Source organism: the organism of the source record quoted next, unplaced genomic scaffold, assembly GCF_019419815.1.
Source record: "Pyrus x bretschneideri cultivar Hongxiangsu unplaced genomic scaffold, Pyrus_bretschneideri_v1 Contig17, whole genome shotgun sequence".
Lineage (NCBI taxonomy): Eukaryota > Viridiplantae > Streptophyta > Magnoliopsida > Rosales > Rosaceae > Pyrus > Pyrus x bretschneideri.
The window spans coordinates 6526504-6554031 of record NW_025999468.1 but is presented as its reverse complement, the minus strand read 5'-3'; the positions used below and the strand labels follow the sequence as shown (position 1 = coordinate 6554031).

Genomic DNA, 27528 nt, shown 5'->3' with positions numbered 1-27528 from the left:
CCAAGTTTATATATATATATATATATATATATATATAATACTAAAATAGTTATCAATATACTAACCCCCAAGTTTTATGAAAACATCAATAGTATAATATGTAATAGGTTTCTGAAAACCTAGCATGCCATACAACTTCTCATAAAACGTATCTCATATATAGTGGGCTAAATAGTGGTATCCAGTAATGATATCTCCCGACCCAATGCCAGCTCTATGTCTCTGCGCTCATAGCCAGAGATTATTTCTCCCTACCCAATGCCAGCTCCATTTCTCTCGGCCAGAAGCCAGAGATTATTTCTTCAGGCCTGTAGCCAACAACCATATCCCTCGCCCTTGACGGTATAGTGACCACTAGATAAGTACAAAACCATTGAACATAGTCTTTCCAAACATAGGTACATATATCTCAAAAACATCTTCGTAGCATATAGTCATCCATCATATATACTACAAAAAAGTGTGTAAAAGCATGTTTATAAGCAGTATATAGTCATCTATCATATATACGACAGACATGGGTTCGATAAAATATGGTAATTCAAAATATTCTCAGTAAGCATAATATTTCATAAAACATAATCATTAAATCATGTTTTTCATATATGCATTTCTACTATTAAAACATACATTTTAGAAGGGGTCGAGTCACAGATACTTAGCCGCCGAAGAGCCACGCAAATTAGCGAAGACGAAAACACCACAAATAATTACCCCTAAGCACATAAAGAGTCCAATTAATAAAACTCTATTAAAACGATTGAATTTGGGAAAACGGACATAAAAAATGGATTTAGGACATCAAATTACCCTAAGAAGGGTCCCCGGTAAATTTCAAAAAAGTTAACACTAAGAATATTCCATGAATATTCCTTGACAGAATATTCCATCCAGGTTGGGCTGGTGGGATTAGGCCAACGGGTCCTAGGCCCAAAGGCCTGGTTTCAAAGGGTCAAGGGTTTGGGTTCAACGGGCTAGGTTGGTGATGGGCCTGGGCCTAGATGCACGTCCTAAGGGCCTGGTTAGACTAGGGTTTTGGGCTTGAAAGCCCGGTTATTTAATTGGGTCCTTTGGTTTAAAAGGCTAAGGGATTGGGCTACCTAAATAGGTTAGGTAAAAAGGGCTTTGGATCTAAGGTTTATGGGTCACCAGACCAAACGAAGAAGAAGGCCAGAAATCGGCCGGAGAATTCCTAAGCTCCAACAGAGCTCGAAACTTAGTCAAAACAAGTGAACTAAAATACCAAAATGAAGCCCGTGAAGCAAGGAGTCGAAATATACCTTCCTTGTGGCCAGTCGTGGTCGGAATATGATTGGTAAACGTCTGCAAGTCCCGGCACCTCGCCGAAAAATTGGGAATATAGTCTTTGAAGGTGTTTCTTTGTATTTTAACGTCCAAAACACAACAATGTGGTCATAAAAGAACTATAGGGACGAAAAGAGAAGCATTTGGAGTGTTATGAGGCTTACCCAAATCAGAGAAGTTACAAAATCATTCGAAGTCGCGTCAGGGAACTTTGTTCTTTTTGGAGCTTGGAGTTAGAGTCTCACGGCTCAGTTTTTCCTACGTAACAGGGCTCAGGTTTAAGCTTGTGAGGTCTAAAGGGTGAAATGGGTGGTTTCTCAGGTGGTGCTTTCCCCTATGGCACCCTTCGGTGCTTGCCGATAGAGAAAGGAAAGAAGTGAGAATGAGAGAGATAAAGTGAGAGGGAGAGTAAGACTCATGGGAGGGAAGAAAGAGAGAGATGAAGGGAGAGAGAGAAGGGAGTGTGTCGGGGACAAACTCCAAAGGTGGACCCATTGGGGCACACCTATTAGGGCCCTCAAAAACAATATTTTAAACCAATATCCAAACCCAACATGAAATTACAACATTACCCTTTCGTTCCGTAAAAATCCGGGACGGGTTGTCACACCTTTTTCTAAGTAGAATTTTATTTTGTAGTAGTATAAATAAAGTTTTTTAGCCATTAGGAACAAACGCATCAATTTGGGAGAACGAAGGCATCAATTTGGAGAACTTAGCTAGGCTTTGACGATTTGTATTTCAAGGTGTTTTCTATCCTTTTTCTATTTCAATAAAATTCCTTTTGTGTTATGGTTGTTCATAACTAATTTCCGTTTGTTAAGGCGATGCCCTGAGCCTTAGCATGAATATGTAGTTTTTATTTAATTGCTTATGATATTATACATGCATACTTTGAATTATTAATCACTGTGTTTAAACTATCTCTATATCTTAATGCTTAGCTACCATTAAGATGTTTAATTAAGTAATCGGATGCAATTTGGTAGGAATGCCACTGGAGGATTGAGTATTGCTTCTTGTGATTGATAGTTGTAAGTTCGCCTAGGGCGAATGTCACATCTTAGGGGTTGCATGGTTTTTCAAAGGGTTTTCACAAAGCATAATGAGTCATGCATGTCTATATTTGATCTGAATGCCACAGATGGATTGCATGTTTGATCTATGTTCTAACTTGAATGCCACAAGTAGAATATGCATAAAAAAAAATAAAAAAAATAAAATTAACCTTCAAAGTTGCATGTGTAATTCGTAAATAATTGATAAAACTACATAAAATTGTTAAGGGGACGACAGAACCCTAGTGCTTAAATTTATTTTCAAAACTATGTTCTCTTGTTTTCTTTACTTTGACAATTTATTTATATGTTTTTAATTTAATTCGTTTTTAATATTCTAGGTCATAAAATCAACATTTTCGAAATGTTTAAATAGTTAGTTAAGAATTAGTTTAAACATAAATTATTCATTCAATCCCTGTGGAAACTACCTTATTTGAGCTGCTATACTTCGATAACTTTGTACTCTTGCAAGTCTTTTTAAGTGTTTTTATCCCTACTTTTGCAGGTGATAAAAATCTCCATCAATCATTTTCCCACTCCAAGATAAGATTTCATAATTACGCTGAGACTTTAGACATGAATTTGAAAGCAGAGAGAGAGATGGAAGGAGAGATATTAGGAAGAGTAGTGTGTGTAACAGGAGAGAGATTAGGAAGAGTAGTGTAAGATTTCATAATTACACTGACTTTTTAGATAAACAGTGCCAACCCAAAACTGGGTGATAATATATATAATTTGATTGAATTTGAAGAGGGAGAGAGAGCGAGAGATTGAGAGAGAGAGAGAGAGATAGAGAGAGAGAGAGATATAGAGAGATGGAAGGAGAGAGATTGGGAAGAGTAGTGTGTGTAACAGGTGGTTCTGGGTACGTAGGGTCTTGGCTGGTTATGAGGCTTCTTGATCAGGGCTACTATGTGAATACCACTCTTAGATCAGATCCTACAGGTAAAATATTACAAATTTTATTTATTATTTTTATGTCGGGTTTTTCTAAATAATGTGATAAGGCTTTATTGTGGTAGACTTGCAGTTGTAAATCGAATTTTTTGATTTTTTTTATATTTAATCTACACAAAGTATATTCATATCAATATATCTCGAATTTTTTTTCTTGTGCAGAAAATCCAAACAAAAAATTTAATTTTGGTAGAGAGTGTTTTAATTTTAGTTTTTTTCTTAAATTATATCTTTGCCTATTTCCATTTCCATCTCTGCTAAGATTAGTAGCAGATTTGATCAAAAAGATATCATTAGGGTAGTAAAGGCCCCAAACAAACTTATCCAAGGTATATTAATACTAACAATTTCCTTAACAAACCATATCATTAGGAAGAAGCATACTTTGACTTTTGAAATTTCAACCACCTTGAATTTCGAAACTGCCTGGAAGTTATCCAAGTTAAAAATAAAATTTATAAAGAGGAAAAATATAAAATGGTCACTAAATTTTTTTGTGACGATCTTTAAATGATGTTTTGTCATTAAAGAGGCCATTCATATCTTTAGCGATTGTTTTTAGATAACTATTTTGTCCGTAAAAGTTTATTTTTTATGGGAGAAAAACGTGAAAGACAAAATGGAGCATTTCAACAAAAATAATAAAACTATTTTGTGTTTAATTTACTATATTGTCCGTACCTTTTATTTTGGTTCTTTTCTTTAACTTTGTTGACATGGTTAATTTGGATTTTTCACCTTTTTTGGGTGACAAATAGATTTTGTAATAAGTAGTTTAGATTAACAAAAAGTGCTACTTTTACTATCTACTTGTACCATCTCTCTACCTCAATTTCTTCTTGTTGAGAATGAGTCCCATATTGACAGGTGGTAGGATCTTGCATGGGCTTATAAGAGTTGAATTACTCACCAAATTGCCATTTGTTCTTATGATGAAACCTCAACTTCTCCATAGTATCAGAGCAGGTTGTCCCACGTATGAAGCCAAACGGCTACACGCGTCCACGTCACCCTATTATGTTGTCCACGTGTTAGGATTGAAAATTCGCCACACGTGAGAGAACATGTTAAGAATGAATCTCATATTTATAAGATGAGAGACCTTGCATATAATTATAAGTAGTTGAGCCCCTCCCCATATTACCATTGGTTTTGTGGTGGAGCCCGAACTTTGTTCATGCACACCCTACCTGTTTAGAATGATGGTACAAATAAGTGGTAACTATGGAATCACTCTTAAATTAAACAATTAATTATGGTTTTAGTTTTCGATTGAGCTCCATGTTTGTGTCTCGTTCCATATTGAAACCGCTCTTAGTATATGCCAGAGAACCAGAGAGATCTAAGCTACCTCACTAGTCTACCAGGAGCAACCGAAAGGCTCAAAATTTTCACAGCGGATCTCAGCAACCCGGACAGCTTCTGTGCAGCCGTTGAAGGGTGCATGGGAGTGTTCCATGTTGCCACTCCAGTCGATTTCCAAGACAACGAACCTGAACAAGTAGTGACTAAAAGATCAATTGATGGAGCCCTAGGTATTCTAAGGGCGTGCTTAAACGCAAAAACAGTGAAACGAGTTGTGTACACTTCTAGTGTATTCGCTGTCGTGTTTGGCAGCGGCAAGGATGTGGAGGAAGTGGATGAAAATTTTTGGAGCGATACAGATTACATTAGATCTGTAAAGCCATTTGGAGGGTCATACGTGATTTCAAAGAGATTAACTGAGAAGGCAGTTCTTGAATTTTCAGAGAAATATGGGTTGGATGTTGTGACAATAATACCTTCTATTGTTGCTGGCCCGTTCATTTGTCCTAAGCTTCCCAGCTCCGTTCGCAGCACACTGGCTATGGTCTTTGGTAACCTTGAGGAGCTTAGATTTCTTATCAATATACCATTGGTGCATGTCGATGATGTTGCCAGCGCGCACATTTTCCTTTTAGAACATCATGATGCAAAAGGGAGGTACAATTGCTCATCACATGTCATAAACCTTGTACAACTGGCTGAGTTTCTTTCTGCCAAATACCCGGAATTTCAAATACCCTCAGTAAGGTACGTCAACTAGTATTCTTCATACTACAAATGTGATTCTCTCGTTGTGTTCCTACCTTGAGATTGAAATCAAAATATCATTATTTCTCGGTTCATTTGATCTTTCTGTGCAGCTATTTAAGGGAGGTTAAAGGTGATAAAACGCCTGGTCTGTCGTCAAAGAAGCTCTTGGATTCTGGTTTCAGATTCAAGTATGGGGTTGATGAGATTCTCAGCGACGCAATTCAGTGCTGCAAAGAAAATAATTATTTATAGTTTTCCGTTTTTGGATTATAATTAAGACTCGTATGTGATTATATGCACGTTTCGTTCCATACCAGAAAAACATCACCCTTGTTGGATGGAAAAGGAACTTGTACGAACGAATATATACATTGTGTGTTGTAAGAATAAAATGCATGCCCATATATACCCTCATATGTACCGGCATATGGCCATCTCGATTCTGATTCAAGTTCACAAGTTACCTTAGCTTTTTCAATTTCAAGTTCACATGTCACATGTGTATCGGCATATGGCTTCTCTCGATTCTGAATGAACATTATAAATAATTATTGAAAATGCATGCACATAATTAGTAAAATAATTAAGAAGAACGAAATTAGGATTTACCCCGCCAGATGTCTTGGTCTTGAAAAGCTGAAACCTGTCCAACGGACTATTACAGTAAATTATATCACGAAAACGAGACTGGGAGATGAACTGAGTAAATTATACATAATTGAGTAAATGTAGGAAATGGCATACCTGGATGTAGACAGAAATGAGCTGATAGTCCTCCCCTTTCTCGAGTAGACAGGCCAACGCTCTTGACACCGGTGGCGTGTACACTTTCACCAGACGCACGAAAATGAACAAAGAAATAAGCTAATCATATCAGAAATTTGTTCCGATAACTTGATCTTTAACATTAGTAGTTACCTTCACTACTCATTAAACTGAGTGGAAAAGGTACACAATTAAGGAATATCAAAGTTCCAATGATTGTGCGTAGTTAATACAAAAACGAGCATCACCTGCAAACTTTTCAGTGCTGGGGACATCTATTTTTGAGATTCCTTCCGAAGGCAGTCGGACGGAACAAGGACTTTGCATGTTGATATGTCAGTAATAAGATCTTGTAGTTGATCGATAAGAAATTTGATACAAACGTTCCTGTCCACAGGCTCCTATAAATAAAAACAAGGTAAGTAGAAAATTTTAAGGAGTTATTGGAACAAGACAAGTAGAGCTCTTCTCTCAAATTTACATTCAGCATTGTTAAATACATGAGCTCTAGGAGGGCAGAAATTTTCAGCTAAGCTGTCATCAAGATTGTTTCACTTGTTCATCTCGGTGATCCATCTGGCAGAATCAGCATTATGTTTCACAAATGGTGATATCAATAATGACGTTCGATCTGATGAGATAAGGTCCCGTATATTCATGTACATAAGCTCGTAGAAAATCAACTAGTTAAAACATATATACCTGAAGGTTTTGGCAATATGGGAGTAGCCTAACTTACTTATAAGCCCATGCAAGACCCCACCCCCCATTAATGTGGGATTTATTCTCAACAATATATATAATTTTGTGCGACTTTCCTTATACATGTCTTCTACATCTCTCTCATTTATCCGCCATCCACTCTCATCATTCCTCTTATGTTCCATGTATGCGTTTTCCTTCTAAAAAAAGGTAAAAACTGAAAAAGAAATTGTCATGCCTAGTGGTGGATGGAAATAGGGACCAAGGTGGTCCAAAACCACTTGAGTCTAGAAAATATATATGTGAAGGTCTTCAGAGGATCCTTAGAATGTTTGGTACGGGTCCATTTTGTGCCTAATAAATGTTTGACATAATGCATGCTAAGCATATCTCGGCATGTTGTGTTCGTAGCACTCAATAAGTTCTCTCTATATAACTGATCAGATAGCTTCAGCATATGCTAATATCTATTGACATGTGCATAACAAGCCCACTAAGTGAATAAATTGATTTTTTTTTTTTTTTTTTACACGCTTCGCACTCTTTTCCTATCTAAAAAATTTGTATTTCATACTGGTACCATTCAAAGTTCAATCCCGAATATGCCACTGGTTATACCCCTTAAATGAAACGGTTGAATACGGTGTTCAAGCCTTGTTCCATGCTACAAGGAGAGTTTTTTTTTTTTTTTTTTTTTTTTTTGTACGTATAAATAATCATTGTGCAATCCTCATTCCTCATTAGGGGTGGGCAAACGGGTCTTCGACCCGCGGGTTGGGATAGGTACAAGGCGGGTTTTAATATTGTGTAAAAGAAATGGGGCAAACGAGTCATGGACCCATGGGTTAGGGCAGGTACAAGACGGGTCTTAATATTGTGTAGAATAAATAGGGCAGGGCGGACCCCAAAGTTACAAGAAATGGGCCCCCAGATCGAACCGTGCAACCGTTGGATTCGATTGGATTTAATCCAGAACATATGTGGCAAGACTTTCTGCCAAGAAAATGCGTGCCTTCACCAAACCCAATGAAGGCTTTTCTTCTTCCTGCCAAGTCGCGTGTCCATCATCAAAGCAAATGAAATTATGTAACTTTTCTTCTTCCTGCCAGGAAACCAAAACCATTTCCTAAAAATCCCACAAAACCCACAAATTCCGAGAATCTAATACAGGAATCGTCTTCAAAACCGGGCTTTTCTCCCACAGAACAGCTCCTTTCCCAACCCAAATATTCTTTCTTTCTTTAATTTTAGATGGATCTTCACAAAAATTCAACAGCTATTGTTCTGGTTTGTTTCTTTGATTCTTTCCATGTTGTTTTCCGATGCATGACAAGCTTCGTGTTCTTTGTTGGCCATAAGTTCAACGGCTTTGCTTTTGAGATGGATCTGCAATTCGACCACAATGGCCATTCGTTCGAAATCGTTACTTCGCCAAGCTTGGATTGGACCCGTGGACCCGACCTGTTTTAAATAGGTCGGGTTAGGCCATCTCCAACTGAAGAAAGGTCAAGAGGCTCGTTTTAGTGGTACAAGTAGATAATCATATTGTATAGTCCTCATTTCTCACCCCAGGTAGGGGTGCAACTTAGGCACATTTGATGGTCAATCCAACCTTTACAGTTAGGGCTTGAGTTGGGTTTGGATTCATGTGCGTTCTTTCGGGCTCCAAGTTCAACTGTTTCGAGTTTTCCAAGTTTATCGAGTTTAATCTTGTAACACTTTATTTTGTAAGAGTTCTTAAATTTATGTATACTAAAGCGGAATGAGAAAAATATTGTTCATAAGAAACAGTATTTTGACGTTTTTGCCCTCATTTTAATGTTTCTGGGTTCCTACGTTTTGTGCTTTTACAGTGAAATTCCCAAATTACCCTATAGGCATACGTGTATATGGAAAAAAGTTTGAGATTTGCGTCACCGCTTCATTCCTCTCCTCTGCACCATTTCCTCTGCACCGTTTCCATTTCGTTCCGTACTTCTCCACCTCTTCATTCGTGCTACACCATGAATCGAAACAAAAAACTGCTCATCGAAATCAATTTCAGTTCAAATCCCTAAAACCCAAATTTCTCCAGATCGTTGGAATCAGTTTGCTTTTGTTGTTGCTAATCCACAGGTAAGGCTTAAATTTACGTACAATTTTTTATTTTTCTTGATTGGAGTTCGGAAAGAATTAGTTGTTTACAGAACATAGGAAAAGGGAAATGGGAAAGCGAGGAAATGCATGCAAATGGGTTTGGGAAAAAGACTTTTCACTGGCATTCGCTTTTGGCTTTCATCCTTTCTGCGTATGTCTTCATTGGATGAGCTTTGTTTTCCTTTTTTGATCTTATTGATTTTTTCTTTTCCCCCTTTGGGCTAAATAGTTCTCAAACTTCTGAGCGGTTAACGATAATCGTTGTTTCTGTGAAAAAATTTAGTCAATGACTTACTAAAACACCAATTATCCATAGATTCTCCATAGCCAGAGCACTATTAGATGACGCTGAATCTGTGGGAAAAAAAATTGGGATAGACAGGGCTCACAAGGAAATTTGAGCTTTTGTCAAATAAAATGTCTTTTTTTTTTTTTATTCATGTTAATTTGCGGTAATTTATTTTATTTAATTTGGTTTTTAATTATTTTGTTGTTGTTTTATGATTTTGGGTCCGTTGTCTTCCGAAGTCCTCTGTAATCAAGGTAAGCAATTTGAAAATTTTGGCGGATTGAAATCAGAGTTTCAATTTACACATTTGTTTAGATTGGACTTTATTTTCCATCAGCTTTTTCTTCTGTTACTTTGGATAGGTCCTGTTGTCTAGATTTTGAGCATCTTCTTTTGGGATTGATTAATATAGCTGCTGTGACAGCTTAGTTTTATACTCTTTTTTTTAAAAAAAAATTATTATGCATGGTATTTAAATGTTGTGGCATTTTAAAATTATTGCTTCTATGGTTGTGATATGATATTATTTATGAAATATAAACTAAAAGAATGTTGTAGTGTGAGAAAATGTCTTCAAAATTGGATTTTCCAATTTCTAGGCAAAGGAAAACAGGGAGAGAACACCAATGGTGGTGACGATGGAGAATCCCTTCTTTGCCGTGGAAATTGATGATCCATGTACATCATTCAGTCCAGTTTATAAGAGCAGGGGTCAAAATGAAGAACGGATGAGATGGAGATTTGTTTAATTTTATCAAGTTTTGTATTGAGTTAAAACTCTCCCATTTAACATGCTGATTAGTATTTGTGTAAATAGGATTGTGAGTATGGTTGTATATATGTAGTAGTAGAATTGGAAACATTGTTGTAATTATGTGTAACTACTAAAGTTGTAAACCCGCGGCATCGCGCGGGTTTTTTTGCTTGTTTGTTACTGGGGGTGGGAAAAAATCCAAAAATCTCAAACAGTCCCAAACCCAAACCAAAAAAAAAAACTCTTTAACAAAAAATCTCAAAATGTTCGGTATTTGAAACCGAACTGAACCGAAATTTTCAGTATTGGATTCGATTACTCTTTGTAGTGGTTCGGTAATCCCGAAGATTTACCAAAAATCCCAACGTATATAATTTCTTTATAATATCTGTAGCAAACAAATTAAGGAAGATTGGAAGACAGGTTTACAATGGAATCTGGTTGAGCAATTATGAATGCGAATATGAATTTAAACTTTACCAACGTGCATTAGTTTAGCATTTCGTCCAATTGCAGAAATGAGGTTGTGGGCATAGGAATGAGATTAATAAGTTTTAGGGTTAAGTTTGGGAATTGTTATTAGCACTCACATTTGGCACTCCAAACTTTTCATAATTGGAAAGAAAAATACATTTGTGAGGAGTGTAGAATGAGATTTTTAAAGTGCTAATAACAATTCTCTTAAGTTTTACTACTTTTTTATTTCTGGGTCAGCATGTTATTTCTGGGAATTGGATCCCATTTGGATTCAAATTGTGGGTATTTTAGGGATCCTCACATCTTAGTTATTTATCGTGTATTGTGCGGTTAGAAATCATTTGACTTTTTTTTTATTTAAAATTAAACACAAATAGTATCGATGAAAACTAGCAGTTCGATATGTGATGAAATTACAAATACAACATTATGGGAAAACAAAATGATGGCCATATCTAGCAGAAAAGAGAGGGCAAGATTGGTTTTGGCTGTATTCTTTGAAAAATGGAAAATTGCTTGAATAGGCTTTCATAATTAAGGCATTTGGAAGGGGCTGTGGACTAATCAATTGGTCATCTTTTATAGTTTTTAAGAATTAAAATGGCTAAATACGACATCGTTCTTTTGCCTATAAATTTTTTAAATAAAAATGGAATTAACTTGTATTGCTGCTAGGAATCACGATAATTCGGTTTGGTTTTGGGTTATAAAATTTCTTCCCGAAAATTATTGGCTTGGGATTCAGGTTTCTGTTTGGGATATCCTGACCCAAACCACCCCTATTTGTAACCAAAACAACGTCAATATTAATTAAAATTCAATTTATACATCATCATCCACGCAAAGCATAAACAATATAACTTAAAGACTTTTTCTAATGTTTCAACCATACGAAGTTGAAATTAAATTACTAAACAACACCAAGCCTTCAATTAAAAGAAATGTAAAAACAACATTATCAATTATTTTCTAATTGAAAATCAACAACAAGCTTCAAATATAATCATCGCAAAACATAGCCTTGATTTTTATCTATGCCCTCTCTACTCCACATAAAATCTCACTTTACCCCTACATTCTATAATGTCTCACTTTACACCCTCTACTCTTCTTAAGACATGTTTTGGATGTAAACGGACTTTGTCAATGAAGAAACATGTCAAGCAGTGCCACTCAACCACTACGAAAATTACTAGACAGAGACAGTTAAGGTGGAAAGAGTCCCCACCAAGATCAACTTTCATGATTACACTGAGGCTTCAATGACCTGGCAAATTATCAACCAGCCTTGATTTGATTGAACTTGAAGGCAGGGGAGAGAGAGAGAGAGAGAGAGAGAGAGAGAGAGAGAGAGAGAAATGGAAGGAGAGAGATCAGGAAGAGTTGTATGTGTAACAGGTGGTTCAGGGTTCTTAGGTTCTTGGCTGGTTATGAGGCTTCTTGATCAAGGCTACTCTGTGAATACTACTGTTAGATCACACCCTGCAGGTAAAGTTAAAAAATTATGAAGGTTTTTTATTTTTTATTTTATATTGGATCCGGCTTTTGAAATATTGAAATAAAGGTTTGTTTTTGTTGCTGTTTATCGGGTTTTTGATTTGTTGATTTTTTTTTTATTAAATCTATACAACTATAATTCATATCAACATATCTTGAAAAATTTTCCCTTGTATTATAAGTTCTATGTGCAGGAAATTCCAAACAAAAATTTTATTTCTGGGAGAGTGTTTCGATTTTTATTTTTTCTTAAACTATTCCTTTGTTTATTTCCATTTCCATCGCTGCTAAGGCTAGTAGCAGTTTGATAAAAAAGATAATAGGGTAAAGGCCTTAGACGAACTGATCCAAGGGAAATGATATGCATGTGCTTATTAAAATTAAAAAATAAATAAATAAAAAGTTTACTGAGAGACAAAATATAAAATGGCCATTAAGTTTTTGGGTGACGATCTTAAATTATGTTTCATCGCTGAAGAGGCAGTTCATATATTTAATGACTGTTTCTAGATAACTATTTCATCCCTAAAAGTTTATTATATTTGGGAAAAAAAAAAACATAAAGTGGAAGCAACTGATATGGTTACTTGGCTGTGAGACTTTGAACAAAACCAATAAAACTATTTTGTGTTTAATTTACTATTAGAAATTAGGGATAATTTGATATAGATCCAATTTTGTGAGAGATTAGTAGAATTAGTCCACTTCATTGAAATAGGTTCAATAATTGAGATTCCATGTATGTTTATTTGTGGTTTGTACCATATTTACCCCTTAGGCTTACGAATTGTAGTAAATACACAAAATTTCTTAATTATGAGATAATTTATGGTTTAACTAATCCCTTAATTGTAGGATTAGTTATAGCCATATAATCACCTCAACCCCCAGTCTGTTTCATCCCTCATTTTTTCCTTCTTCCAAACAATCCCCTCTATCAATCCTCCTCTTTTTTGTCTCTTCTTTTCATGGGTGATATTTTTACGTTCTTCCCTCCAAATTCGTTCCTTTAATGGAGGTATATTATATCATATTTATATTTTTATGTTCCACCATGTAGGTTCCCAGCATTTTTCTTCCAATACAATAGGTAGTTTATTTTTGTTTTGCGAGTAGATTATATCTGCTTTGTAGGTATAAAGCATTTTCTTCCTATACAATAGGTAGGTAGTTACTATATTATATCGGTCTTGTTTTCTTCATAAATAGTAGGTAGTTACTAGATAATATTTTAGTTTGAGTATTTAAATATTCAAAATTTAAAAACTGAATAAATGATAAAAAATTAAAGAATTTAAATATTTTTATCTGAAGGGGCAAAATTGATATCAAAATATGTAATTGGATAACTGGACCCGGTCCCAAAAACTATCTAAGTTTTTGGACCTAGATCCAAAAGCCCCTAGAAATTATTACTGACATTCCAAAAATTTCATTTTGCACTCCAAACTTTCTATAATTAGAAAGAAAAATACATTTGTGAAGAGTGGAGAATGAGATTTTTGCAGTTAATAACAGTTCCCTTTACTATATTACCTAGAACTTTAATTTTGGTTGTTTTTCTTAGTTTTGTTGACATGGTTAATTTGGATATTTTACCTTCTTTTGATTGACAAATAGAGTTTGTTAATACGTAGTTTAGATTAAACAATTAATTATGGTTTTAGTTTTCGATTGAGCTCCATGTTTGTGTCTCGTTCCATATTGAAACCGCTCTTAGTATATGCCAGAGAACCAGAGAGATCTAAGCTACCTCACAAGTCTACCAGGAGCAACCGAAAGGCTCAAAATTTTCACAGCGGATCTCAGCAACCCGGACAGCTTCAATGCAGCCGTTGAAGGATGCATCGGAGTGTTCCATGTTGCCACTCCAGTCGATTTCCAAGACAAGGAACCAGAACAAGTAGTGACCAAAAGATCAATTGATGGAGCTCTCGGCATTCTGAAGGCGTGCTTAAATGCAAAAACAGTGAAACGAGTTGTGTACACTTCTAGTGCATCCGCTGTCGTGTTTGGCAGCGGCAATGATGTGGAGGAAGTGGATGAAAGTTTTTGGAGCGACGTAGATTACATTAAAGCTAAAATTTCATATGGAGGGTCATACATGATTTCAAAGACATTAACTGAGAAGGCAGTTCTTGAATTTTCAGAGAAATATGGGTTGGATGTTGTGACAGTAATACCTTCTTTTGTTGTTGGCCCCTTCATTTGTCCTAAGCTTCCCGGCTCCGTTCACAGTACACTGGCTCTGGTCTTTGGTAACCTTGATCAGCTTAGCTTTCATATTAATACGCCTATGGCGCATGTCGATGATGTTGCCAGAGCGCACATTTTCCTTTTCGAACATCATAATGCAAAAGGGAGGTACAATTGCTCATCACATGTCATAACCCTTGTACAAATGGCTGAGTTTCTTTCTGCCAAATACCCGGAGTTTCAAATACCCTCAGTAAGGTACGTCAAATGTTATTCTTCATATTATGAACGTGATTCTCTCGTTGTGTTCCAATCTCGAGATTGAAATCAAAATATCTTTCGTATCGGTTCATTTGATCATTCTGTGCAGCTATTTAAGGGAGGTTAAAGGTGAGAAAGCACCTGGTCTGTCGTCAAAGAAGCTCTTGGATTCAGGTTTCAGATTCAAGTACGGGGTTGATGAGATGCTCATCGATGCAATTCAATGCTGCAAAGAAAAGCATTATTTGTAGTTCCGTTTACGGATTATAATTAAGGCTCATATATGATTATATGCACATTCCGTTCCATACCAGAAAATCATCACCTTTGTTTGATGGGAAAGGAATTTGTACAAACGATATATACATTGTATGTGTGTTGTAAGAATAAAATGCATGCCCCTATTTACCAGCATATGTTCTGGCATATGGCTCTCTAGATTCTGATTCAAGTTTACAAGTTACCTAATCTTTTTTAATTTCATGTTCACATGTCATGTGTAACGGCATGTGGCTCTCCTGATTTTGAATGAATATTGTACAGAAAGATTGAAAATGCATGCCCATAATTAGTAAAATAAGAAGAACGAAATTAGGATTTACTGCGCGAAGAGGGAGATATCTTGATCTTGAAAAGCTGGAACTGTCCAAACGGCTGTTACAGTAAATTATATCACGAAAATGAAACAGAGAGAGATTAACTGTGTAAATTATACTTAGTTGAGTAAAAGTAGGAAATGGCATACCTGGATGTTGACAGAAATGAGCTGATAGTCCACCCTTTCTCAAGGAGACAGGCAAACACTCTTGACACCGTTGGCATGTACATTTCACTGGAGTCCCCCGTCATTAGATTGACAATTTTAAAACTTGGGTGGTGTTTTCTTTTTGTTTCTACAGAATATCTATAGGAATTCTGGCGTTTCCAACATGCACGCACGAAAATGAACAAAGAAATAAGCTAATCATACCAGAAATTTGTTCCGATAACTTGATCTTTAACATCAGAAGTACAAACCTTCACTACTCATTAAACTGATTGGAAAAGGTACGTACACAAGTGAGGAATATCAAAGCTCCGTTGATTGTGCAAAGTTAATACAAAAAAACAGCATCACCTGCAAACTTTCCAGTGCTGAGGACACCTATTTTTGAGATTCCTTCCGAAGCCAGTCAGATGGAACAAGGACTTTGCCATGTTGATATGTCAGTAATAAGATGTCGTAGTTGATCGATAAGAAATTTGATACAATCTGGCAGAATGAGCATTATGTTTAACAAATGGTGATATCAATGACATTCAAGCTGAGAGAAGGTCCGTATATACATGCACATAAGCACGTAGATAATGAACGAGTCAAAACAAAGGGATTGATTGTTATGACATTTCAGGTTATGTATTGACACTTTTTGCTGCACTTTACCAAGCTTGAGATTCCAAGTACGAAGCGAGGCCACATAGTTCTTATACCGAAATCCAGCCTCTTCAAGAGATCTCCAGTACCAGGGCCACCAGCACCAACTAAGTCTCCATGGTGATGGGTACAAGCGTTTTCAGAAGAAGATGAATCGCCATTATTGACACCATTTGAGTGGGAAGAAGGACCATTTGCAGCGTTAGTAGCAGCTGGAGCGGTGGACTGGGGTTGCAGAGCTCATCACCCAACAGAGCAGCACAACAAAGGCTCTTACGAGCCAGCAACCGAAAAAAACAACCTGCATTAACCAGGAACAACGCAACTAAGCAGCAACCCACCGACCCCGAAAACAAACTGAATCAAATTACAAGGGAAGTGATACACCATACCTCCCCATCGTTGTCCCACCTTTCAATTCTCCTCGCCAGCAGATCTCCCTTATGTCCAGCAGATCTCTTCCTTATGTCACAGGTTTCAATATTTTCCAGCTCTTATATGTATAGGTTGATAGATGATTTGTATTTTCTTTAAATTTTGTATTTAAACAAAGAGAAAGTGAAAACGATGGGGCTCTCCTGTCTGTGTTTCGATTACAGTCGAAGGTGAGGCGGTCACGATTGATTTTCGACCGATTCACATTTTCGAGCTTGATTGAATCACAACGGAGGAGAGAATGTCCAAGGTTTTGCTACATTGTATTAGGAAAGCTTGGTAAATGCAGGTTCTGCAGAAAAGCAACTACTTTATTATTTTAGGATCTTAAACTCTCAAGTGCTATAAAATGTAGGGTTTAAACTGGAAAATTATACCCAAAAAAGAAACTGAATAGCTTGCACTAAAAAATTATACAATCCTCCGAAATAAACAGGAAATGGAACAATGTCGAGGGAAAGGGTTTATACAATGTGATTTGTACTATTCATCGTCATCGTCATCATCATCAGAATCTGGTTCTAGAGATCTAACAAGATTGCGGTACTTTTCAGGCGAATCATACGCAGTTGGGGTGGTGAGAATGGCCTTCTCCAACCAGAACTTATCATATTCCTTCTTCTCAGTCAACGTGTGGAAGAACCTTCCCCACTTGTACATTGCACGCTGCAAACGGATACTCTTGGACCCTGAAAACACAAACTTGATGTAGTCCTTTGCCAGCCGAGTAATCTCCTCACCACTGATGATGTAAACATACTGCAAGAAAACCATTCGAGTATGAAATGTAAATACATATTGGGTAAAAGAATAATATTACACATCCAGATTCTTTATCTGATGATCTACAACTACTAGCAATTATCATAGCTCTCATTGAAAACATTAGGATAAATAGGCTTGGCTTTTTTGCACAGAAGCCCTCCATTCAGAAAAATAAAATAGCCCGAAAAGAATTATTTTTGAACTCTGAAGACACCGACGCTCTAAATCCAACCCTATCCCCCACAAGTAATCCACCTCCTCACACACTAGCTCCTACAAAAATCCTCACATTCCTTTCCATCCACAATACTGAAAAACTTCCCATCGTCCCTGCACTATATCCTTCTTTCTCCCTCCGAAGAACTTATACTTCTCACACAATACAGCCTTGCATGAAACTGGAATATCCAAGCTTATTAGACTCCCTAAACGATCCCTGCCACAAGGACAGAGCAATGACCAATAAAGGAGCAAACGATTACACATACTCATACACCTTTGGAATCAAAGACGCCAAGACGACCATCTCCTCCGAACCATATCACAAGTATTCATCCTCCAACTAACAATAATCAAACCTAAGACTAGTATCTTAAAAGGTACTATAGACTTCCAAATGTATGATAGGGAACCAGTAAAACATCTTCTAAACAAGCCAACTTTATGAAAACAATCCAACAATTCTGTTAACAGTCAAGAGGATTAGAAGGACGGACTCAAACACAACCTTGCACTGAGAGCAGTATCAAGATGAGATGATTTGTATGAACGACAAAAAAAGTTACAGAAGCTGTTACCCCCGGCCCAACACTGTTCCCAAAGACTCATTGTTTTCCTATTTCCCAGCCTAAATCAACAAAAAGAGGTGAAACTGTAAAGGCCTTGAGAAATGTCTTTCCAAAGGCATCAACTTGAACCTCTTAACCAAAGCATGTTATTCAAAACATCACATTGAAGAAATTAAAACAGAAATCATAACTGTTTTACTCGAATACTCAATGACATTATTGCTTCTTGAAAATCCTAAATCACCCTTTGCTAAGAAAATAGTTAGAAGAACATAATTTATTGATGAGGATAAAATGGTAAAACACAAGATATACACAAAGCCTGATCAAGAAACAGCAAGAGTGTGGGATTATTACCAGAAAAATAAACCCAACAGTTGCTAGAATCACTTGCAGTGTTTCATCCATGATTCCAGCAAAGCCTTCATCTTCTGTTCCACCAGAGCCACCTAAACCATCACCACCGCCACCACCGCCCCTTCCTTTGCCACCTTCGCCCCCACCTTTCTCTTCATAGAATTCGTTCTTTTCAATCTGCTGACGTAGCACATCCTCTATCGACCCTTCCTTTTTGAAATTACCCATTGCTTTCTCAAGAGCCTTCCAGGGGGAACCCTGTTTGCATTAAGAAGTGCAGTGAGAATATGGTGTCACTGGAATGCATTTGCACGCTTACAAGAAACTTGCAGAAGTTAATGAGCATCCATCCTTCTCAACTCTTCCCTTTTTATATTTTGGGCACACATATTCATACATATGCCATAAAATACATAATAATTCCTCCCATCAATACCCAACACCAATTACTCTGCAAAATTGACTTTGATTAAGCAAAAAACATAAAAAAATCATGATAATTTTAATAAAAATGCATACAAAGCATCATTTCAAATTCAAAGAAGAAACATTACAATGATGACAAGGAAAACATGATAGGAAAATGTAGGATTTTTTTTCTTTTCATAAAGCCCTAAAAAGAGTAAGTAGAAGACAAAAAGTTTGTGCTTCTGACCCTGTTTAGTCTATATGCTTGTGTGAAGACTTAGAGATTGATGTATAAGATAGGTAATGCACCAAATACTTGCAAATTTTAAGTAAACAATAAATGTCAACACTGCTCTCTTAACTTAGAAAATGTACCATATGTTGTTGAACTTCAAAATAACACATTTATAATTTAACCCAATTAAGTGACATTATTGAGTTTAGCGGGTAAATTGTGTATTATAATTTTGCTTTTATTTTTGGTGATCATCTAAAGCATCACATGGTCATATTTACGAGCAAACTGATCTTCACTATTCATGCTAAACAAAGAGCAATTATTGTGCATGTAACCTAAAATCTGTTTGATCATGTGAATAAGAATCGCTTATTTATTTTTCTTATTATGCATGTGATTTCTTCGAAATTTCTCCTCCCACTCTAAGAATAATGATTTAATTGGTCTATATGTTATGCTGACATAACAACTGGCACTCAAAGGACTTTCTGTTAAAAAAGTACATCATAAGTTACAATTTGGACCGACTAAATATATGAATGTTAAATTAGGGAAGCGTCGGTGAAATTAACTCATTAAGTGAATGAAAGCAGGTCATGTGATTGATGCTACTTTTAAATACAGCAGATGCTCTACTTAAGAAGAATCGGGAGGGATGATTAAGAGAAAGACAAGACTTATGAGAAGATAAAGCTATCATTCGACTTAAGATCTACAGACTAATCATTCACGTAACTACTTGCATTCAATGTGGTGCGTGAAAGGTACAAAATTGGCCCCTAGCAGAACAATCCTGATATTTCTACGGTAAAGCACTGGAATCTCAATAATTTAGGTGAGGAAGATTAGATGGTTCCTATGGGACATTTGAACCAATATCAACATGGAAAGGCAGAAACTTTGAAGACAGTTAGTAACTTGAATGAAATTTCCATTACATTTAAAGGAAGACAGTTCAAGCATAATAAATAACTCAAGTATTTTGTAGCAGCATGCAGAAAGGTCACTTACCTCATCACCGTTTTCATTCTTTCCCTTGCCACCCAATAAGCAGACAGGTGCAGATCGGTGGTACTTAGATACGACCCCGCATTGCTGGTTCTTCAGTACAGCCACACATTGCTGCTGGATTCGTGCATTACGTTTTGGTTTCAATGAAGTTCCAAGGAGACATTTAGCACGGTTTGGAAGCAAATACGGATTAGAATAGAGTCGGAGAGATTGAGATGGGTTCCAGAAATAGATGCTAGGTTGGCAGGATGATAACTGAACGGTGTTCATCCTCGGAAAATAATCTTCGGGTGCCTTCTAACTCTCACATGAAGCTTCAAACTTCTAAACTAGCATTCTTCAAATGTCATTGAACAATTAGCCCGTATGAATTTGTCGAAAAACACGAAAACTAAATACAAACCAGATAGTATCAAATGCCCAATTACATAATAACTATAAACAATGCAACAAAACCAAGTAAACATCATTCCTATTCTATTAACACAACCAAATAATAGGAGAAATAAATCCCAAATTATGACGAAAATCGCAAAGGGTCCTAAAAATTCTGGAAAAAAAGGGGTTAGTTTTATGGGTTCTGAAAATCCAAGAAAAAAAAAAATTTGGAAACGCATGATCAAAAGCGAACAAATTTATTAAAAAAAATTGAAAGAAATTCAAATCACCTTCAAAAAAGAAAAGAAAAATCAGAGAGCAAAGTTATGATATTAATCTCCATGAACACAGAAAGCTGAGAGGAGGATATCGTACCTTGCTGCGTCGGGTTGTAAACTGTAATTGTGAATTGTGATGGAGGAGGAGGAGCACAAAGCCTCCTTCCTTCTCGACCCTTCTTCTTGTTCCAAAGCTTTTCGGGTCGCAGTTTGGATAATACGCGGGTTTAAGGGTTTTAGCATCTACGCCGCTCCTTTTAACTTATTCAAATCAACAGTCAGTTGCGATGTCCGGCCCATTTAAAACAGTCAACATACTTGTCTATCTCCACTCATTTTTTATTTTTTATTTTGTATGTTAAAGATTGAACTCTCAAATTTTATTAATATTACAATCTCAAACGTTATCATTAAAACAATACAATGTTATACACAAAATTGTAACTTAATTGTAATGGCATACACTTAATAAAAAGTCAATTACATAAGTTCTTTGGTGATGACGTGGTAAATAAAAACAAAGTTAAAAAAATCATTATTTAAAGGAATTACATTGTTGATGGACAGAATTGTTAAGTTCGGTGAATTGTCTTCATTTATGGAAATATAATATATCTATATATATATATATGTATGTATGTATGTATGTATGTATGTATGTATAAACCCTGCTGAAGATGAATTAGGCGCCGTTTGGTTGCAGAAAAATGATGATATAGCAGTGCTTTCGGTTTCTTAGTGTTTGGTTGATTTCTTCATTAGTTTTCGTTTTTGATAGATTGAGCTAAATAAGAGGACAAAGGAAACAATGCAGAGAGTAGCATCACATTTAGAAAGGAGATTTAATTGACAAAAGGAACAATTATATATAATTTCATTATTACAAGCAATGTTACTATTCTAAGCTACCTTGGGTGGGGGTGGGAGAGTGTCTGAATCTGGGACGCACTGGGTTGAAGAGGAAGTCCCTAACCGCTTTAAGAATTATATTATTTAAGCAGAATTGTCCCTGGCCTAAAAAGCCAAGATTGGTCTGTATAAATCTAACCTGTAAACCACTTGTTCAAAACTTTCATGAACAGGGTAATCTCTCCTTGACATATACGTCTGTCAGCTTGCTATGGCAGCTGCTGAACCTGCTTGTGCATCCCTTTTTCTGAACACATTTCATTTAACCTATACCGGTTCTTTAGAATTATTGCAATAGCAAGGTTTAGTGCAATATTTCCCTTATTCGGGTTTGAATGCTAATTTCTGGATGCATCTTTTTCGAAAATGTTCATAGTTATGCCTGCACAAGCTACCGTGTTTGACAAGAAGTGCGATCCTCTTCTTGAGCTTGGAACAGGGCCATACAATACTATCCGATGGAATCCGAAGGGAAAATGTATCCTTGACAATTGTTGCTTACTTCTTGAGAACATTAACCAACATAAGAAATAATTATATTTCTTTCTTAGAGGAGACAAAGCAAAAAAAGTCTATGATTGTGGCCTTAATTATCTGGTTTGCAGTTCTGTGTTTGGGTGGCTTTGGTAACTTACCTGGTGATATGGTAAGTTATTAAGTTACTATTTGCTGTTTTGAACTTTTGAGATAGCATTCTTTGTGCTCACCGTATATTAAATTTTATGCAAGAAACTCTATCATATGTTATTTTTACTGGTTTTCACATTTGCATCATATGCTCATTATGATTTCTCAAGTCCAATTGTCTTTTGTTTGCCACATAGGCATTTTGGGACTATATAGAGAAAAAACAGCTTGGGACAACTAGGGCTGAACTGTTTGTGACAAGCGAATGGTCTCTAGATCAGTGGCGGAGCCAGCATGAGGTCATTGGTTGTCATTGACCCCAATAACTTTAAAAACTCTATGTATATTTACTTGTATATTGTATTTGACCCCTACAAACAGCTAAGGCAAACTAAATTACGACCTCCTCGTCTTACTTCTTCTATTTTCTTCTATCATATTTGTCTTCATGTTCTTTCTTATTGTGTGAAATGTTTTAGTTGAAAAGCCTTGAAAGTCTTCAACATAACTCCACAATATCCTGCATCCACCCTCAACAAGCCTATACAAGTAATAGTAGTCGTCGACATATGTTGACATAAAATTTAAGCATATGTTGGCAGGAATTGACAAGTGCCTACTAGGTGCTCGACGAAATGATCCAATGCAGCTTTTTGGTTGATATTATGACCCCATTATTTGAAAATCCTGGCTACGCCACTGCTCCAGATGGACGCTATTTCATGACTGTGACAACGGCTCCCAGACTACAAGTTGACAATGGGTATGTTTACTATTGTGTAGATTTTCGGGGTTTGAAAGAGGGCCGAGTATATAGTATTGCACTTCTTCAAACTGATTTAGTGCACTAAAACAATTTTTACCATGTGCCTATCGAAAATTTCTCTCATGCATTTTAACTGTTTATCAATTTCCAAGTTGTGTTTATCATATTCTTCTATCTATGGTCACAAAATTTGTTCATCTTCACGTTATAGACTATTCTTACCTTCCCGGCCAATAAGAAGAAATCTATTCTCACTTTTGTATCAGTTTGGATTGTTTCATTTGAGAAAGCAGCCTGAGCATATTTGCTCATCTCTTGCATATTACGTTGGTGGTGTGTGAACATTTTTCATACCTGTTCGATTGAATACTTAGTCTGTTGTTCTTCTTCAAACAAGCTTATTTACCAGTTCACCACTTCATATTTATTCTTCTCTGCATTGAAGGATTAAGATTATTCCACTACAACGGGTCGTTATCCTTCAAGAAGATGTTTGACAAGTTGTACCAGGTCAGTTTTGCACCCCCATTTCGGATGAATTTTCCTACTTGGGGTATAAATTTAGTAGCCTCCATTGGGATATGCTTTTAGACTGTCCAAAAACAACTCTTCTATTTTGTTCACACCTGACTGACTTTTTCTTTTCTTTCCTGGCGCTAACTATTTGTTCAGGCTGATTGGAAACCAGAGTCACCAGAAAAATTCGGTGACATTGCCGAATTTGTCAAGTCCATTGAGTCATTAAAAGTTGTAGAAACAAAACCTCAAGGTTGCTCTTGTGTAGAATTCTCAAAACTTTGTTGATTGTGGATTTGAATTATCACCTGTATGTTTTGAAGTTCACTGAGGAACTTTTATAAATTTTTCAAGAAAGGTCAAAAAATTCTCAAGCTTCTGTAAAAGCTAGCACTAGCAACCCTCCTGCACAAAAGCCTGCTGCATATCGGCCCCCACATGCTAAGGCTGCTGCTGCTGTTCAGGCTCAGGTTTACATGACTTGTATTGCTTAATTTGGTTTCTGTTTTTCTAAGTTGGTTCTATCCATATCATGGCCGAGTTCATAATACATAAAATGTTGACAACCGTGTGTAAAACCTTTTGTTCTTTTTGTTGTAATGAACCATTTGCTTGACGTGACGGTGATGCTGATGGCGTCAATAATTGTTTACTGGCAGCTGTTTGGAGAGAGCCCTACGGAGTAAGTACTTACATAACGTTTTTTGTTTCCTCTTTCCTTAATGACCTGGATTTTCATATTCTTATGAAATGCTTGTCCATGCTAATTTAACGAAGGAGATTGAGCAAGAATGCGTTGCGAAACAAGAAGAAAAGGGAGAAGAAAAAGGCTGGTGAGGCAACCAGTGGTACTTGATAGAGAGGCAGGATATCTGACCGAGCGATTCCTATTACGCGTCCAACAGGATCAGTTTACAGGAAGTGGAGTTCTAGGCTTGAGCGGTGGATTTGACAGTTACCATTCGTCCCTACTCAGATCTAAGTGTGGATTTGTTCCTTCAGAGGGATTTTTTGTTTGTAGCCGAGAAATGTCCGAGCTTGTCATAGAACATCTGCAAGTAGGAGATGGAAGAAAGGTGATTTTTATGACATGTTCTGTTTTACCAAATCTGTAACAATACGAAGGAATATGCAGTTGTTGCAAAAGAACGTTCTTTTTTGTCTGTTGTTCATATGATCGATTACTTGTATTGACTGAATCTGCAAAGAATTTCCAATATTGGAATATGTTTTGCCACTTACCCAGTAGAATATAACTAACAACTTCTTTAACTTATCCCCATATTCATCGTTGAAAAGATCAAACGGCCGCTGCCACATTTGCGAAGCGGACGCTTCTCTAATTTCGTTGACGAAATAGGGTAAAGTGGGACAAATTAAAGTGAAGTATACGAATTTGAATTAAAAAAAAAAGAAAACTAATGAAAAGTTTAAAAAACTTCTCTTTTAATGAAAAGCCCTTTTTAAAAGTATGGTGAATAGTACTTGAAAAATGTATAAATGTGGTTTTGTTAAACCTTCCTTAAAAGAATGATATTAAACAGCTTACAGGAACCAAAGAATGAGATCAAAATATCTTTCTCTTTGAAGACACATGAGGAACGAAAAGAGAGTAATACAAACCTGGCTTGATTGTGCCAACAAAATAACAAAAATAATTAATAAGTAATTAGTCGACATATCAAAGAATCTGGGTCATTTCGTTAGTTGACTGCAGAACACATGCGGCGGATTTCACCATTTGCAGCAGATTTTACACCGATGTTACTCATTTTCACCATCGACTTTCCAAACTCGATGTTGAAATTCAATGCTTGTAAGCCTCTCACGCCCAAAAATCGTTGGACAAAACTTTTAGTGGTGGCGTCGGTCCATAACTTCTGATCCGACTCAAGTATTCCGCGACCATTCTTCAAATTTGTGAAGAAAGTTGCATCGAATCGACTTGCGCTGCCCGTGTCTAAATCAACACGCCTGGCCGTGTCACCATTTTCAGGGCAAATTGATCTGAGTTGAGCGAGGAATAAAGGGTTTATTGTTTCGTCGGCGCCATTTCCGGTGGTGGTGAAGTTATACAGCCTGTACCTGAAGAACTGGCATGCTGAGGTGCCAATGGTGTGTGCACCAACGAGCGTGACAAGATCTTGAGTGTCGAGACCCAATTCTTGGAACTTGGCCTTTTGTACATCAACCGAATCTCTAAAGCCAGGCAAATTACTAGTCTCTGTGGCCAGCGAAACTCGTCCATCTTTTCTTCCAGTGGGCACATTCCAAGTGAATCCTTTAGTCTGCAATAAGTAAAATTATGTACGTTAGAGGAGAGTACGAATGTATAGTTGTTTTTACCGATATATCAACTCAAAATTAACAAGCACAAGAGGAACAATCAAATAAATAATGATACTTACGAGAACCACGGAATCACGGGCAGCGATGGCGAGAATATCCGCACAAGAAACAACCCCGGGGCATGCAGCTTCGAGTTTGGCCTTTGCATCGTCAATGACTTCCCAACCTCTTAAACCGAGGTTAGGCCCAGCGGTTTTCTCAGTATTAGGGCCGTCAAGAAGGACAGAAGCATCACAACCTTGGACAAAGCAGTCATGGAAGTGCATCCTTAACAAGCCAGGAGCAACGGAAGGGTTGGAGTTGAAATGAGTTTGAATTGTTTGTTTGACAATAGACTCAGCTGCCGGACATGTACGCGAATAGAATCCAACGCGCGTAAGTTGGCCCTGGCCTTGCACCATCACCAAGGTGGTAGCCAAACCAACAAGTAGCTGTAGAAAGTACATTAATAACATTCTGGAGGAGCTCATCTTGTGGTAGATTTTGGTGCTTAAGGATGCGTGTGTGTGTGTGTGTATTGCAAGCTAGATGCAGCTTATGGCTTTGGTTTTGCGAGTAGCTAGCTAGCACGAAGATGATTACAGTGTTTTTGGCTCTGTGAATATTGTAATCTGCTGGTTATGTTTAGGAGTGAATGAAGCCTCAAGTATTTATAGGAGGTGGTCAAATAATTAAACGCGTAGAAATTGGATGAATTATATTATATATGCATGTATCGTATATGTGAGGGTAAACAAAGTCGGGCTACAACTTGCTCGCACTTGGCAGTAATAAGTTTTGGTTTACTCTTTTTCCTCACTTCTAACGCCCACACCCGCGCGTGGATGCATGGTGGGTGCTGTTGGCTTTTGATGCAGCCCAATATAATAAGAAGGATCCAATGAAATGTTTTCTCTTACACGCCCTAGAATTCACTAGGAAAAGAGAGAAAAAAACTTATGTTTATTGAATAATAGTCGAAAAAATTACAAATTTAAGACCAAAATGACCTATTTATGTTGTTCTTAACCATAGAAACTCTAGGTATCTAAATAGGAAAGGGAATGAACACATAACAAAATATTAAAACATCCTACGATATTAAATTCCGAATTTAATATTGTAAACAACTTAATTTGCCCAAATTCTATCTGAATTTATTGTGTAATAAGTCGTTTGTTAAATCTCATTGTTTTCTTTGAATACATATATTATATCGGTCTAAAACAGGCATGCAAAGCTAAAGTTGCGTCAATCTGAACAGTATAAAAGTCCAAAACATCCACTTTCGGGATATGATAACAATAAATAACTTATTAACACATAAATTACCAATTATCTAATTACTTTTCTTGATTATTTATTGTTTTCTTCTTTTAATTTTTGTTACTGTGAAATAACTTAATTTTTGTCCTACATCACTTTTTTATTGTTTTTTGTTCAAACAAGGAACCCTTCCACAGTTCCACTTCTGAAATTTCTATACCTACTTTGTCAACCATATATATATACAGTATTTTTTTTTTTAATTGGTGGGTTACTTTACAGCGTATCTTTGGCTAATTGCCAACCGTAGTCGCTTTCAGCCAATCATTTCTTTAATCGTCGCCATGAAATGCTGGAAACAATATTGTATGTCATCAGCACTCTGCATGGAGAGAGGAAAATGATTACCAAGGATTTGGTGAACACATGCTATGGTGCTAACCAAGTCTGATTAAAATATAATACAATTAAAATGACTCATTTACCATATATGAAATTTTCTTTTGAAACAAATAAACTTTATTAAAATTGACTTAAGAACATACACAGAGAAGACACGTCAAATGTAACCAAGAGGTCACATAAGTGA

The 27528-nt window shown here is 36.5% G+C and overlaps 4 protein-coding genes across 7 annotated transcripts; 2 read left to right on the top strand and 2 right to left on the bottom strand.

Moving 5' to 3' along the window:
• The first annotated feature begins 2959 nt into the window (after positions 1-2959).
• LOC125467908 (vestitone reductase-like) lies at positions 2960-5829 on the top strand. Of its 2 annotated transcripts, XM_048581655.1 has the most exons (4): positions 2960-3311; positions 4191-4289; positions 4652-5375; positions 5489-5829. In XM_048581655.1, the coding sequence occupies exons 1-4, from the start codon at positions 3182-3184 to the stop codon at positions 5628-5630; spliced, it is 1095 nt and encodes a 364-aa protein (XP_048437612.1). In that variant the 5' UTR covers positions 2960-3181; the 3' UTR covers positions 5631-5829. The 2 variants fall into 2 exon arrangements, with proteins under 2 accessions (XP_048437612.1, XP_009355218.2); XM_009356943.3 differs by lacking the exon at positions 4191-4289 and having other exon boundaries at positions 2961-3311.
• Positions 5830-11702: 5873 nt separating this feature from the next.
• On the top strand, positions 11703-14881 carry LOC103946291 (vestitone reductase). Its single transcript, XM_048581654.1, has 3 exons — positions 11703-11989; positions 13729-14452; positions 14565-14881. The coding sequence occupies exons 1-3, from the start codon at positions 11860-11862 to the stop codon at positions 14704-14706; spliced, it is 996 nt and encodes a 331-aa protein (XP_048437611.1). The 5' UTR covers positions 11703-11859; the 3' UTR covers positions 14707-14881.
• Positions 14882-16597: 1716 nt separating this feature from the next.
• On the bottom strand, positions 16598-20783 carry LOC103946290. Of its 3 annotated transcripts, none has more exons than XM_009356940.3 (4): positions 20625-20783; positions 19872-20208; positions 18215-18472; positions 16598-17063 (listed from the first exon to the last, which is right to left on the bottom strand). In XM_009356940.3, exons 2-4 carry the CDS (start codon positions 20139-20141, stop codon positions 16788-16790), a joined length of 804 nt encoding a protein of 267 aa, XP_009355215.2. In that variant the 5' UTR covers positions 20142-20208; positions 20625-20783; the 3' UTR covers positions 16598-16787. The 3 variants fall into 3 exon arrangements, with proteins under 3 accessions (XP_009355215.2, XP_009355216.2, XP_048437610.1); XM_009356941.3 differs by having other exon boundaries at positions 19872-20262; positions 20625-20768; XM_048581653.1 differs by having other exon boundaries at positions 19872-20200; positions 20625-20763.
• A 4181-nt stretch (positions 20784-24964) lies between these two features.
• LOC103946288 (peroxidase N1-like) lies at positions 24965-26336 on the bottom strand. The gene is made up of 2 exons (XM_009356939.3): positions 25754-26336; positions 24965-25633 (listed from the first exon to the last, which is right to left on the bottom strand). Exons 1-2 carry the CDS (start codon positions 26162-26164, stop codon positions 25049-25051), a joined length of 996 nt encoding a protein of 331 aa, XP_009355214.2. The 5' UTR covers positions 26165-26336; the 3' UTR covers positions 24965-25048.
• Between the last annotated feature and the right edge of the window lie 1192 nt (positions 26337-27528).

Bases quoted from the DNA above. Each gene is read 5' to 3' on its own strand.
- LOC125467908 (XM_048581655.1), top strand. From the start codon at position 3,182: ATGGAAGGAGAGAGATTGGGAAGAGTAGTGTGTGTAACAGGTGGTTCT. The intron at 3,312-4,190 runs GTAAAATATTAC...CCATATTGACAG, and splicing joins TCTTAGATCAGATCCTACAG to GTGGTAGGATCTTGCATGGG. The intron at 4,290-4,651 runs GTTGTCCCACGT...AGTATATGCCAG, and splicing joins TCTCCATAGTATCAGAGCAG to AGAACCAGAGAGATCTAAGC.
- LOC103946291 (XM_048581654.1), top strand. From the start codon at position 11,860: ATGGAAGGAGAGAGATCAGGAAGAGTTGTATGTGTAACAGGTGGTTCA. The intron at 11,990-13,728 runs GTAAAGTTAAAA...AGTATATGCCAG, and splicing joins TGTTAGATCACACCCTGCAG to AGAACCAGAGAGATCTAAGC. The intron at 14,453-14,564 runs GTACGTCAAATG...CATTCTGTGCAG, and splicing joins TTTCAAATACCCTCAGTAAG to CTATTTAAGGGAGGTTAAAG.
- LOC103946290 (XM_009356940.3), bottom strand. From the start codon at position 20,141: ATGAACACCGTTCAGTTATCATCCTGCCAACCTAGCATCTATTTCTGG. The intron at 18,473-19,871 runs GTAAGTGACCTT...TAATGCAAACAG, and splicing joins AGAATGAAAACGGTGATGAG to GGTTCCCCCTGGAAGGCTCT. The intron at 17,064-18,214 runs GTAATAATCCCA...GTTTTCTTGCAG, and splicing joins CTGTTGGGTTTATTTTTCTG to TATGTTTACATCATCAGTGG.
- LOC103946288 (XM_009356939.3), bottom strand. From the start codon at position 26,164: ATGAGCTCCTCCAGAATGTTATTAATGTACTTTCTACAGCTACTTGTT. The intron at 25,634-25,753 runs GTAAGTATCATT...TACTTATTGCAG, and splicing joins CCCGTGATTCCGTGGTTCTC to ACTAAAGGATTCACTTGGAA.